General features: G+C 57.0%; 1 protein-coding gene across 1 annotated transcript in view; it reads left to right on the top strand.

Annotated features, from left to right (window-relative positions):
- The window catches only part of THUMPD2 (THUMP domain 2 tRNA and snRNA guanosine methyltransferase), a 315452-nt gene that overhangs the window by 188334 nt on the left and 113115 nt on the right, over window positions 1-14003 (top strand). The window contains exon 8 of the mRNA XM_085612078.1: window positions 8190-8304. Coding sequence (XP_085468204.1) covers window positions 8190-8304 — 115 coding nt within the window. The remainder of the gene's footprint in view (window positions 1-8189; window positions 8305-14003) is intronic.

Below are 14003 nucleotides of genomic sequence, written 5' to 3'. Positions count from 1 at the left end.
GGCTAGTGTCCCATCTCAAAATACGGGAAGCCACCCGGTATGTCCTCACACCCCAGAGAGAACACAGCTGTTTGATCCATCTCTCCCTGTGTCTGCCATAAGCAGGACAAAAGAAGAGAACATGTTCACCATCCTCAATGGTGTGTTTAAAAATATTGCAGCTTGGGGAACTGGTTTGGCAACACTTCCATCTATGTGTGAAATTATTAACCTGGTGTTCTGTTAGACGGACCGGGAGGGTCGGCCGAGGACAAGGGGAGAGGTCTCCGGGGAGAGCCGTCTCCAGCGATCGTACAGATAAATAACTTCCCCCCCCCACAGACAGACACCACACAAGGAGAAGATTTAGCGTTCTTTATAGGCAATTTCTTACGGTACGATGGAAGGTACAAGGAGGTCTGGACTCAGGGGTCCCCTCGATTCAAGTCTCTCAAGATGGGGAAAGGGGGTAGCGGGACAGTCTGGTTACCAGTCTGGTAGCTGAGGTGGTACGGTGGATAGCTCACAATCCTCGAGCTCGGTGTTCTAGCTGGGACGGGCCGCGGCAGCGCCAGCAGGTCCCGGTGAAGATGGTTGATACACGGTCCGCGGCAGCGCCAGCAGGGCCCGGAGAGATGGTCGATGCACGGTCCGCGGCAGCGCCAGCAGGTCCCGGTGAGGATGGTCGTTACAACGGGCCGCGGCAGCGCCAGCAGGTCCCGACGAGGATGGATGTTGCAGAAGGCCGCGGCAGCGCCAGCAGGCAGGACGATAGTTCACAAGATAGGGCTACGGCAGCGCCAGTAGTCCGTCAAGGCTGAGTTCTCTCGGTGTCTCTCGACTCCAGGATACAACTGCCGTCCTGCTCCGGAGCTGCCCTAGTTATAGGTCTGGCGCCCTTTGATGTCCGGACCCTCGCACTTGGAGGTCGGAGGGTCCGGGATGAAGGTGTCCAGACACCCAGCAGGGGGTGGAGCCAGCGCCTGGGGGAGCTGGAGGCGATCGGCACCTGGCGGGGGAGAGCCCTTGACGCTTCGTTCTCCCATTGACCTGCCAAGTGGTCCGCTCACCTCCTGGGTGGATGGTGGTGCCGGGATGCCGGGGCCGGCCAGGCCCAGGGTTAGGGTCGGGTGGAGGCCACGCGGCCTCGTGGCGCAGGGCCCAAGATGGCGGCTTGATCCGGCCGGGGGAGCCGGTGGTGGCTCGGTCCCGTGATACATGGAGGTCCGGGGGCAGGAGTTCCGTCGGGAGACGGAGTGCGGGTGATTCGTGTGGGTCACGCCTGGCGGGCCGGGGCTTAGGCCCTGTCATGCGGGAAGGGAGCAAGCCCTTCGTGTGGCCTGTCCAACATGCGTCCCCCCCAGCTGAAGGCGGGGAGAGTCACCCATCTTCCTGGGGACTCTCCTCGTCGAGGCGGAAGAAGCGTGACAGGCCATCTGCGTTGGCGTGGTCTTGGCCCGGTCGGTGTTCCACGGTGAAGTCCATTCCCTGCAGGGAGATGGACCAGCGCAATAGTTTTGGGTTCTCCCCCCGCATCTGCATCAGCCACTGCAGGGGTCGATGGTCGGTTTGTACCCGGAAGTGGGTACCGAAGAGATAGGGCCGGAGCTTTTTGAGGGCCCACACCACTGCGAAGGCCTCCCTCTCGATTGTGCTCCAGCGCTGTTCTCGGGCCAGGAGACGTCTGCTGATGAAGGCCACCGGCTGGTCATGGCCCTCGGGGTTCAGTTGGGAAAGAACCGCTCCGATGCCGTGGTCGGAGGCGTCTGTCTGTACAATGAATTCCCGACTGTAATCGGGGGCCTGGAGCACAGGGGCGGTGCACAGGGCGGCCTTCAGCTTTTCGAAGGCCGCTTGACAGTCGGTGGTCCAGTTAATCCGCTTCTGGTGGTTTTTGGACGTGAGACCCGTGAGGGGCCCCACAATGCTGCCGTAGTCCCTCACGAACCGCCGGTAGTAGCCGGTGAGTCCCAAGAAGGCTCGGACCTCGGTCTGGGTGACGGGGGGTTGCCAGGACTGGATGGCAGCAATTTTAGGTTGCAGCGGGGCCACCAGCCCGCTTCCTACCTGGTGCCCGAGTTAGGTCACGGACCCTTGACCAATTTGGCATTTGCCAGCCTTAATCGTGAGGCCGGCCCGCTGGAGGGCCTGCAGGACCTCTTGGAGGTGGAGGAGGTGGTCGGACCAGTGGCGGCTGTACACCGCGATATCGTCCAGGTAGGCAGCGCTGAACTCCTCGAGCCCCGCCAAGACCTGGTTTACTAGACGTTGAAAAGTAGCGGGGGCATTCTTCATGCCGAAGGGCATGACCTTGAAGTGGTAGTGGCCATCGGGGGTAGAGAAGGCAGACCGTTCCTGAGCCCGGGGTGTGAGACCGATCTGCCAGTAGCCCGCTGTTAGGTCGAAGATGCTGAGATAGCGGGCGGCCCCCAGCCGGTCGATCAATTCATCTGCTCGGGGGATAGGATGAGCGTCGGTCCGGGTAACAGCGTTCAAGCCCCGGTAGTCGACGCAGAATCTCAGTTCAGGCGTGGTGCCGGGGGCAGCGGCTTTGGGGACCAGTACAACTGGGCTGGCCCAGGGGCTGTCCGAGGGCTCGATGACCCCGATCGTGAGCATTTTGGCCACTTCTTCTTGGATGCAGGCCCGTACCCGATCTGGCACGCGGTAGGCCCGGTGTCGGACAGGGGGACTGTCCCCGGTGTCCACGTCGTGCAAGCACCAAGGGGTGATCCCGGGGGTGAGGGAGAACAGTGTAGCGAACCGCAGTAGGAGGTCCCGGCAGCCCTGGCGTTGCTCTGGGGTGAGGGCATCGGAGAGCCGGACCCCGTCAACGGAACCGTCTTTCTCCTGGGTTTTCAGGAGATCCGGGAGGGGTTCGGAGTCTTCCTCCGCCCCACTGTCCGTAGCCATCAGGAGGCTGAGTTCTGAGCGCACAAAGTGTGGTTTGAGTCTGTTGGTGTGGAGGACCCGAAGGGGGTTCCGGGGGGTCCCCATGTCGACGAGGTAAGTGGCGGGGCTTTTGCGCTCGACCACTTTGAAGGGCCCCGTCCACTTATCTTGTAAGGCACATGGTTCGGTGGGGGACATCACCCACACTTGTTGACCAGGTTCGAACTCGACGGAGGAGGCATTGCGATCGTACCATTTTTTCATGTCCTCCTGACTGGCCTCGAGGTTCGCTTTTGCCATCTCCCTGAAGCGTCGGGTCTGATTGCGGAGGGCCAGGAGGTACTTGAAGACGTCTGGAGGGGTCTTTAGGGGGGCCATCTCCCAACCTTCTTTGACTAGGCTGAGGGGCCCTCGCACAGGGTGCCCGTACAGGAGTTCGAAAGGGCTAAAGCCGAGGGACTTCTGGGGAACTTCTCGATAGGCGAAGAGGAGGCACGGGAGTAGTACATCCCACTGGCGACGGAGGGGCTCTTCCAATCCCCCAATCATCCCCTTGAGGGTGCGGTTGAATCGCTCCACTAGTCCGTTCCCTTGGGGGTGATAGGGGGTCGTGAATCGGTAGGTGACCCCGCACTGTTGCCAGAGGGACTTCATATATTTCGAGATAAAGTTCGTGCCTCGGTCGCTGACGACTTCTCGGGGGAAGCCCACTCGGGAGAAGATCCCCATTAGGGCCCGGCCAACCACCGGGGCTGTTACAGTTCGTAGGGGCACCGCCTCGGGGTAGCGGGTGGCGTGGTCCACCAGTACCAGGATGAACCTATGTCCTTGTGCCGTGCGGGGGTCCAGGGGCCCCACAATGTCTATTCCTACCCTCTCGAACGGGGTGGTGACCACTGGGAAGGGTTGCAGAGGGGCTTTCAGCTTACGGCCGCTCTTTCCACTGGCTTGGCACGTGGGGCAGGACCGGCAGTGGTTAAGGACGTCGTTCCGCATCTTCGGCCAGAAAAAGTGAGTCACTAGGCGACTGTAGGTTTTGTCCTGGCCCAGGTGTCCAGCCAGGGGGACATCGTGGGCCAGAGTTAGTAGGAAGTCTCTGAAGCGGAGAGGCACCACCAGCACTCGACTGGCCCCTAGTTCTGCGATTCTTTGTTCGCTGTATAGCAGGTCGTTATCCCAATAGACCCAATGAGTTCCGGTGGAGTCCCCTGCGCTCTGGGCGCTGGCTTGCTGGCGGAGCCCCTCGAGGGAAGGGCAGGTCTTTTGCTCCTGGCGGAACTGCTCTTGGGTGGGCCCCCCTTCTTGACGCCACTGAGCCAGGCCGGGGAGGTCCTGGGGTTGCGCGACCCCTTCGGCCGTTGGTTCTGGGGGGTTGGTCTCGTCGTGGTCCTCTACGGGGGCGACCGGGGGCGGAGGTGCTGGCCATTCTGGATCTTCTGATCGGGGGACGGCACGGGCGGCCATGGACCGGGTGGTTACGCAGGCCCAGTCCGGGAGGCCCAGCAACCCCAGGTGCTCTCTTCTTTCGACGGTGGCCCACGGGGAACTCTCAAGGTCATTCCCCAGGAGGCAGTCCACGGGTGCATCATCCCGGACCGTCACCTTCAACAGGCCGGAGACCCCTCCCCATTCGAAGGGGACGCAGGCCATTTGACACAGACTCTCGGAATTGTCGGCTGAGCGGACGGGGCAGAGAATGTTCGGCAGGATCTGCTCGGGCTTCACCAGGTGACAGCGGACGGCCGTCACACTGGCGCCTGTGTCACGTAAGGCCTCAGCCCGACGTCCATTAATGGTCACCCATTGGCCATATTTCCGGGTGTTGGCGGGTAGGGGGGCCCGCGGAACCATGTCCTTTCCCCCTAGGCATGCTAGAACCATGGCGGCCGGTTCCCACTCTTGCTGGGCCGGCTCATATTCTTCCTGTTCCTCTGATAGTCGTTCTTCCCCCAGGGCGGCGGCCGCTACCTGGCGGGGCTTTGGTGTTTGGTTCTGCGGGCAGCTCGGGTCATTGGCGTAGTGGCCGACTCGCTGGCATCGGTGGCACGTGACGTTGGCTCGGAACCCCGGGCGCATCGGGGGGTTGCCCCGCCCGGCCGGGGGCGGGGTGCTGGCCACGGGTGTTGCCGGGATGGTGTCTCTCCCTCGCCCCTGGCCTCCTCCTCCTCCCCGGGGACGGTGCTGGCCTTGGTTGTTTCGGTTTTGCTCGTGCGGTCCTCTCCGGCCCACTCGGGTGCTTTCCCATCGGTCAGCTTCGGCGGCGAGTTGCCGGGGGTCAGTCAATTTACTGTCGAGGAGGTGCTGCCTGAGCTCGACGAAACAGTTGTTCGACAGGTGCTCCCATACCATAAGGTTAAAGAGTTGCTCGTAGGTCGTTACATGGCTCCCCTTAATCCAACCCTCGAAGGCTCGGCTGAAATAGTTGACGTACTCCACCCAAGTTGTACCCGGGATCCGGGTGCAGTCTCTGAACCTCTGGCGGTACATCTCGGGCGTGAGGCCGTAGCGGGTGAGGAGGGCAGCCTTCATGTGGTCGTAGGACGACATCTGGTGATCTGGGAGCTGCAATAGGGCATCGCGGCCTTCGTTGACGAACCTCCCCCATAGTCCGGCTCCCCAATCACTCCGGTCGATCCGGTGGGAGGTCATGGCGATCTCGTAGGCTTTGAACCACTGTTGTATGTCGTCCTCTCGGACATATTCTCGGACAACATCCTTGGGGATGTGGACTTTTCTCTCAGTTGCTCCCGGGGTGTGCGGTCGCTCAGGCACCCCCGGTTCTTTATTCTGTTTCCGGAGTTCTATTTCCGCCAGTTTGCGCTCGTGTTCGAGTGTTATTCTTTTTTCCTCGAGCTCTCTCTGTCTCTGTTTTTCTTCTCGCTCTTCTCGGAGCCGCAGATGTTCTAGATTTAGTTTCTGCTCGGCTAACTTTAGTTCACCGTCCATCTTGAGTCGTGCCATTTCCAACTCATGTAATCTGGTTCTTTCTCTTTCTTGGATCTCCTCCTGCGAGAGGCCCGTTCCCCGCTCCTCGGGAGCCGTGGCGTTCCCCTCTGGTGCGACACTGTTTTGGTCGGGGGATCCGGTGACCCCAGTTTCCGCCCACGACTCAAGGGCGCGCTTTAACTCGTCTTTGGTACTCAGGCCGGTGGTAGCAATGCCTAGTTCCATGCAGAATTGTTTAAGTTCGCGGTGGCTATATTCTTCCAACTTATCCATTTGGAACTTTTCAGTGGAACCGCTATCTTTGGCTGACATCGTGGTTTTGTCGTGGGGTGAGCTACTCTCTGTACGATTACGCGTTGATTCGGATCGCGCCGCTGGCCACCAATGTTAGACGGACCGGGAGGGTCGGCCGAGGACAAGGGGAGAGGTCTCCGGGGAGAGCCGTCTCCAGCGATCGTACAGATAAATAACTTCCCCCCCCCCCACAGACAGACACCACACAAGGAGAAGATTTAGCGTTCTTTATAGGCAATTTCTTACGGTACGATGGAAGGTACAAGGAGGTCTGGACTCAGGGGTCCCCTCGATTCAAGTCTCTCAAGATGGGGAAAGGGGGTAGCGGGACAGTCTGGTTACCAGTCTGGTAGCTGAGGTGGTACGGTGGATAGCTCACAATCCTCGAGCTCGGTGTTCTAGCTGGGACGGGCCGCGGCAGCGCCAGCAGGTCCCGGTGAAGATGGTTGATACACGGTCCGCGGCAGCGCCAGCAGGGCCCGGAGAGATGGTCGATGCACGGTCCGCGGCAGCGCCAGCAGGTCCCGGTGAGGATGGTCGTTACAACGGGCCGCGGCAGCGCCAGCAGGTCCCGACGAGGATGGATGTTGCAGAAGGCCGCGGCAGCGCCAGCAGCCAGGACGATAGTTCACAAGATAGGGCTACGGCAGCGCCAGTAGTCCGTCAAGGCTGAGTTCTCTCGGTGTCTCTCGACTCCAGGATACAACTGCCGTCCTGCTCCGCAGCTGCCCTAGTTATAGGTCTGGCGCCCTTTGATGTCCGGACCCTCGCACTTGGAGGTCGGAGGGTCCGGGATGAAGGTGTCCAGACACCCAGCAGGGGGTGGAGCCAGCGCCTGGGGGAGCTGGAGGCGATCGGCACCTGGCGGGGGAGAGCCCTTGACGCTTCGTTCTCCCATTGACCTGCCAAGTGGTCCGCTCACCTCCTGGGTGGATGGTGGTGCCGGGATGCCGGGGCCGGCCAGGCCCAGGGTTAGGGTCGGGTGGAGGCCAAGCGGCCTCGTGGCGCAGGGCCCAAGATGGCGGCTTGATCCGGCCGGGGGAGCCGGTGGTGGCTCGGTCCCGTGATACATGGAGGTCCGGGGGCAGGAGTTCCGTCGGGAGACAGAGTGCGGGTGATTCGTGTGGGTCACGCCTGGCGGGCCGGGGCTTAGGCCCTGTCATGCGGGGAGGGAGCAAGCCCTTCGTGTGGCCTGTCCAACATGTTCCCAGTCGGAACTTATGTATAGGGTACGCACCATTGGTGGTTGAATATGTTCCATGTAAGCTTCCTTAGAAGGGAGGACTTTACAGACCAAAAACGCATCTACCAACCTCCCAACCGATTTATATTGAATTCACAAATAGGGAAATCATCTTCAGAGACTCCAGAAGCAAACACGCAAGTTTAGCTGTAGAAAAGCAGAGCTCAGTGAAAGGCAAAATGTTGTTAGTGAATGTAGGGTAAGACATCTTTTTCTGCTCCAGTATCTCTACATTAAAAAGTTATGGGATGGGAGGAAATGCTGTTTATCTCAGAATTTTAAAGCAAAGTTTCAATAGAGATTCGAGTATTTTTATTTTTTTTAACGCAAGGGAGTTGTTAAGATGGGGCCTAATTGGGGGCAATTTATTTGAAACAGGATTTTGAAGGAACTTTTAGCTTTGACTAGAAACTATTATATCAGGCTACAATGCTGCTCCCTAGGAATGAACATCTGTTGCAGTTTCCATAGTAACTTGTGGCATTCCCTTTTATGTCACATAATGTCTTTTACTCTATACTGTATTCATGAAATAAAGTCTTGGACAGTCGCGGCTCCTGCAGGTAAGTGCGGGGGGGAGGGGGGATGTCGACAGATGACGGAATAGGACCTTCAGGTCACCACCAACTTTTCACGTTTACCCCTTTTCAGTGGCTATATTGTGCTGCAGTCACTTTTATTCCATCACCTCAGGGACTTTACTTGAGCAGGAGGCCAGACCTTGAAGTAAATCAAACATGCATAAATGTAATTAGCCTGCTCATCACACTGCAATCCTTTCCTCAAGTGATCTCTTAGTCTGACATGTTCTAAAGTTTGAACTTGTTTTCGACAGAACGCTTATTACTTCGGTATTGACATAAATGAGTCTCCGTTGCAAGCCGCCTATGACAATGTGAGAGCTGCAGGCCTGGAGGATCATATTGGGCTACTCCAAGCATCTGCAAAAAGTAAGTGTATTACAAAACAATCTGATATTGCAATTCTCCAGCTTTATAATGTAACGTTCAGAGTGTTAGTGTATCAAGCTGCATGTAGACACACAAGCTTGAGGAGTAAAAGAGCACATTGTTTCTCAAAGATCTGGGTAAATTAACCAATAAATAGGCCAAGATGGGAACCTGTGATGTACCTCATATACATGTTGAAAACAAAACTGGTTTAAAGAGTATTTTAAAACATAAAAAGGATACCTATGGATGGGCATAAGCTTGTTGCATAATACACCTCCACGTTGATGTGCATCACCTGTGCAGTTTGGGCACACTCTTACAAACCCTATACATGTCCACAATAGTCCAAATACAGTTTGCACAGTCCCCTCAAAGTGCATGCATTACCCACAGTATACATATACAACCCTACCCAGAATTGAACAAATAAATGTCCTCACATGTGCACAGGCCAGCAACATACACCTTGTAGAATGCTTTTACATTGCAAACTTGCTCACCCATGTCTGTATACACATGCAAACAAATATGATAAGCTACGAGTACCATTAGGGTGCATCTTTCTTCACAGCTAACCACATCCATATGATGAATTTACTTTGATAGTTTTTCCTTTATGGTGGTTGACTTAACTTTAGGGGGCATCAGAATCTGCAGCTTAGGTCTTACCGGTTGTTTCCCGTGTCGTCTACTTATGGTCACCTAGGAAGCCATTGCAAGTCCTGTGATGTCGCTTGTGTAGCTTAGCAGTCAGCCTGTGAGGTTGTACTTCAGAAGTGTGGCCCGATAACTGTTCTTGTGATGTGGCACAGTAAGAGATGCGAAGACTCTACCTGCTCCACTACCCACCTGTTGGTAGCTTATCCTTGTGCCACACGCCAGGTCAAACGCTGACCATTACTTCTGCTTTGAGTACGGGACCATAGGAGGTGGTGGGAAGCTGTAGCTGTGAGAAGTTGGCCTGATATATGATGTCACTAATTCTAGTGTACACCTTGTATCAGTCCAAACAACCCTTATGGTGATTGGTTGTAAAGTCAACCTTATAGACCAGCTATCCTAGTGGTAGCATGGACAAGAGCAGTCTTAGGCTAAACTCTGAATGGCATGTGAAGCCAGCTGTTATACCATATGTAATCCCTTGAATACCAAATGAAAGGACACCACAACAGATATATATAAAAATAGAATGTATTTATTCTAGTCAAACCCTCAGCACTCTTTATGAGATTCGAGGTAAGTACAACACAGTCTTATTTAAGCATACATTAAGTCACACAGGTAAGTAATACAGTTAGGCCCTAGGGGCCACGCAAACCATATACTAAGTAAGTGGTATAAGAACCACTGTCACGAACACAGGATAGGCCTAGGCCTAGGGAATCGCTGGGGCTACACTATACTACCAAAGGTTAGGAAGTGGGAGGCCCACGGGATTCAGGTGCAGAGTGGAAACACTCACGCGTAATGCGTAAAAGTCGATAGAATTACTACCAGTTAGAAATTAACAGTTTTAGGACACTTCTGGTATAGCTAGAAAGTCGAGACTCAGAAACTAGACCCTAGGATAGTCAATACCCTTGTGAGCACCGAAGTACTCAAGTTACCTAGCCCACGGGCTGCGGGTGCATAGGTGTGAACTTGCGTCGGGTTTCGTCGTTGACTTCTATGGATGCCTGAAGGAAAGTTGCTGACAGGCAGTCAGAGAAGAGTGTCCGGTGGATCCCAAGGAGGGGATCAAGAAGGAAGGAACCTGCAAGTAGAAGGGACAGAGTCTAGGTCACCAGCCAGGAGCCGGGAAGGAACCAGGCGATGTCGTGAAGATGCAGGTGAAGAGGTGAAGCTTGTCGCAGCAGCCACGGGTACCAGGAGACGTCGAGGACGACCAGGACCAGGAGGTGATCTGTCCCACGAAGGCTCTTGCTGTCGGCAGCGTCGAAGTCGAGTCAGGACCCAACAAGCCTTGGCAAGCGGAACCCACGCAGGATGGAGGACTTGCTTCTGGTGCAGACCAGGAAGGTCTGGGGTGCTTCTCTTTCACAGAGGAGCGGGTGCCAGTCTGGAGGAGCCGGACCAGCAAGGTGAAATTAAAGGTTCGTCGTCGCAAAGGTTACTAGCCGACGGGCCAGCAACCGGACAACACGTCGAGCAACTCAGGTGCAGAAGGGCCCCACGCAGAACACGTGAAGTGTGGGGAGCTGGTCTTCTTTGCAGATGGTGCTCGGGAGTGGGGCTTCTCAATTCCCCAAGCACAGCCTCGAGGGAGCCTCGGAAGTTGCGCTAGTCAGTTACTAGCCACTTTTCCCAAGTCGCCGGTCCCACGTCCCTCGTCGCCTCCACGGGTCTCAGCTTCGCTGGAGATGTGGATCTGGGTCAGAGGTGTCTGGAAGTCTCGGCGCTGGTCAGTCTCTGCAGTCGTCCCTCGTAGGATCAGTCGCAAAGCAAGCAGCGGTCGCTGGATGGTGCCTGGTTGCCCAGGGTGGTCACTCCTTGGCCACAAGGGAGATTTCCTCAGTCTTCTTCCTGAGGTCGAATGTCGAAGGTCCAGAGTTTCTTTTCAAGTTGCAGATTCAGGTTAATCTAACTTAGCAGGGCTCAGCTAGCTACTGATATACTGGGCTAGTGGGCTGGGCTACCTGCAAGGTCCCTCCTATGGGTGGGACCAGGAAGGGGAGTGGCTACACCCCCTTTCCTTTGTCCAGTTTCGCGCCAGAGCTGGGGCTGGAGTGCCCCAGCGCCGGTTTGAACTGGACTATGCATGGGGCACCTTGTGTGCCCCAGGCAGTGTCTAGTTTCTTTCATCCCTCCCTGCCCCAATACACTAACTCCTGTCTGGGGTGGTGCTCGCACCTCCCAAGGCAGGAAACCTATTGTCCAAGCCTCCCTCGCTGGAAGGACTCCCAGCAGCAGGAGGTCAGACTTGTGTCTGTGGCAGCAGCATCCATTTTGTGATGCTGGGGCTCTGGTTAACTTTAACCGGGTAAGTAGGTTTCTGTAGTAGGGGATCTCTGTGTATAGTCATAATCTAGTGAATAGTCCCGCCCATGTGCGCGGACCCCGGAGCAATAAAAAATAATCTCTAAAAGGTGACAAATCATGCAGACCTGCATACACCTTTAAGAGAGAATTTAATTTAAAGACAGATAATGCAGCCTATACCCACAGGCTACACTGTCCAGTACTTCAACTAGAATTCCACCAAAATCCACAAACAGCACTGCCTGTCCAGTTTTTCTCCCCATAGGAAAAAACCCTGCCTCTACCAGCAAAAGCCTCTGGAATGATAGAGAGGAAGGAGTGGACAGACAAGCCCTATAGGCTGCCATTATGTGGCTTGGAACAGGATACTGTGCCTTTAAGAAAACTTTCCAGTTTTCCAGAACTTTCCCCAGTATCCCAGAATGCCCAGCAGGTCCCATTTACTTTCAGTTCTTTTTTCCGGCTCCTGCTAGCAGGACCCTGGAGCATTGAGCTCTACCTTTTTCAAGGTTTTCATTGAGATTTTGGCAATTTTTGTCACTTTTTCTTGTGTTTAGTAGCTGGTACTGTCAACATGCCTGGCTTGTTCGACAAGAGCCCGGAATGTGGTCGAAAGAAGGCTAAAACTGACCCACACGAGGTGTGCATAGCTTGCCTTCCCCAGTCCCACGTGCCTGAAAGCTGTACCATCTGCCACTCGTTTTCAGCAAGAACCCTGAGGGACAGGATGAAGAGCAGGCTTCAAGCTCTGGAGGAGCGAAGACTGAAGGCACCAGGTGGGTCTGGAGGGGCTGATTTGGCCCATGCTGAGGCCTCTGGGGGGCTCCCCAGGGGCAGGAAGACCAGTAAGCGCTCCCGCTCCCCGTCGACGTCGAGGGCGTCGACGGCGACGTCGAGGAGGATGACCACCGTCTGTTCGCCGTCTCCCCAGGGCTCTGGGGAGAAACGGCGTCGACGATCGCCGTCGAGGGACCTGAATAGGCCGCCGTCGACTACATCGGCGTCGTCGGCGACGACGCCGTCTTCGACTGCGTCCAGTGGTCGACGTCGAGAGAAGACCCGGCGTCGGCGTTCGGCGTCGAGGGATCGCAGCTCGCCGTCGATGAAGAGAAGGAGATCGACGTCGAGAAAGCGAAGATCGACGTCGAGAAAGCGAAGATCGCCGTCGAGGCGAAGATCACCGTCGAGGCGAAGGTCGCCGTCGAGGCGAAAGTCGCCGTCGAGGCGAAGGTCGCCGTCGAGGCGAAGGTCGCCGTCGAGGCGAAGGTCGCCGTCGAGGCGGAGGTCGCCGTCGAGACATAAGTCGACGCCGAGGAGGAGATCGACGCCGAGAAGATCGCCGTCGAGGCGCAGGTCGACGTCGAGGCACACGTCGACGTCGAGGAAGAGAGAGTCGCCGGGATCGGTGTACTCAGTGGTGTATACCCCGCCTCGGAGGTCTCCGTCGCCTCCTCCTCTCCCACCTCTGCCACCGCCTCCTCCACCGCCACCACCACCACCACCGCCACCTCCTCCACCACCGTCTCCACTTCCTCCACCGCCTCCTCCGCGGCCGCGGACTCTGTCTCCGCCACCCCGGCCTCTGTTGCTGCCAAGCACTCCTGCGGTGCCGCCGCCGGTCCCCCCGAGGTCGGTTTCCCTTCCACGGTACCCGACTCCGCCGCAAGGGACCCCGAAGCCACGACGCCCACGGTCGCCTGGACCAGCGAGACCGGCGGACAGGCCTAAGCCGAAGAGGTCGCGCTCCCGCTCTCACAGGAGGCGACGATCGCGGAGCCGAGGGCGATCCTCGTCAGACTCTAGACGACGCCGCAGAAGGTATAGGTCCAGGTCGCGCTCCTCGGACAGGGACCTTTCCCCGACGCTGTCGGACTCCCCGGGGACTAGGGTGTCGCCGGTGGACGACTTGGTCTCGTTCCAGGAGGTGCTGTTGCGAGGGGCTGCGAAGCTGAATATCACGGTGACGGTTCCAACACCCACGACGTCCGTGATATTTGAGACGCTTCATAAAAGACACTTGTCTCGCCCCCTCCTGCCTCTCGTGCCTGGACTGGTGGAACCAGCTTTGGAACTGTTCCTCACTCCCGCAACAGCGAAGGCCGCTCCGTCCAGGCTCATGAAGAAATATAGGGCCCCGGAGTCGGATCCGTCATTCTTGAGAGGGGACCCGAAACCGGATTCGGTTATCGTGACGGCGGCGAGAAAACAACATGCGACCGCCCCGGCCTCCACGGTGCCACCGGACAAGGAAAGCCGCTGGCTGGACTCTGCGGGCAGGAAGGTGTGTGGTACCGCTGCCACCACGATGAAGGCGGCGAGTGCAGGGGCGTTGTTGGGCCGTTACGACTGGGCCCTGTGGGAATCCCTGCAGCAATATGCGGACCTCCTGCCACGAGACAAGAAGGAGGACTTCTTGGAGACGGTGCGCGAAGGCATGCTGGTTTCTAACCAAACGATCAGCGCAGCAGCGGATATATCGCTATTGGCCGCCCGCGCCTACTGTCATGGCGTCCACCAGCGGCGGCATTCCTGGTTGCGCCTGACGTCCCTCAAGCCGGAGGCGCAGCAGAGAGTGGCCAACTTGCCCTTCTCGGGGGAAACCCTGTTCGGGAAGCATGCGGACGATGAAATGGCCCGCATGAAGGCTGAAGCGGAAACCCTGACGGCCGTCGGGTTAGAGAAGGCCGAGAAAAAGAAACGACCGTTCCAGAGGAGGT

Source organism: Triturus cristatus, chromosome 6 (genome assembly GCF_964204655.1).
Source record: "Triturus cristatus chromosome 6, aTriCri1.1, whole genome shotgun sequence".
NCBI classification, from domain to species: Eukaryota; Metazoa; Chordata; class Amphibia; order Caudata; family Salamandridae; genus Triturus; species Triturus cristatus.
The sequence above is the reverse complement of the archived record's forward strand: the minus strand, read 5'-3'. Positions and strand labels throughout refer to the sequence as shown.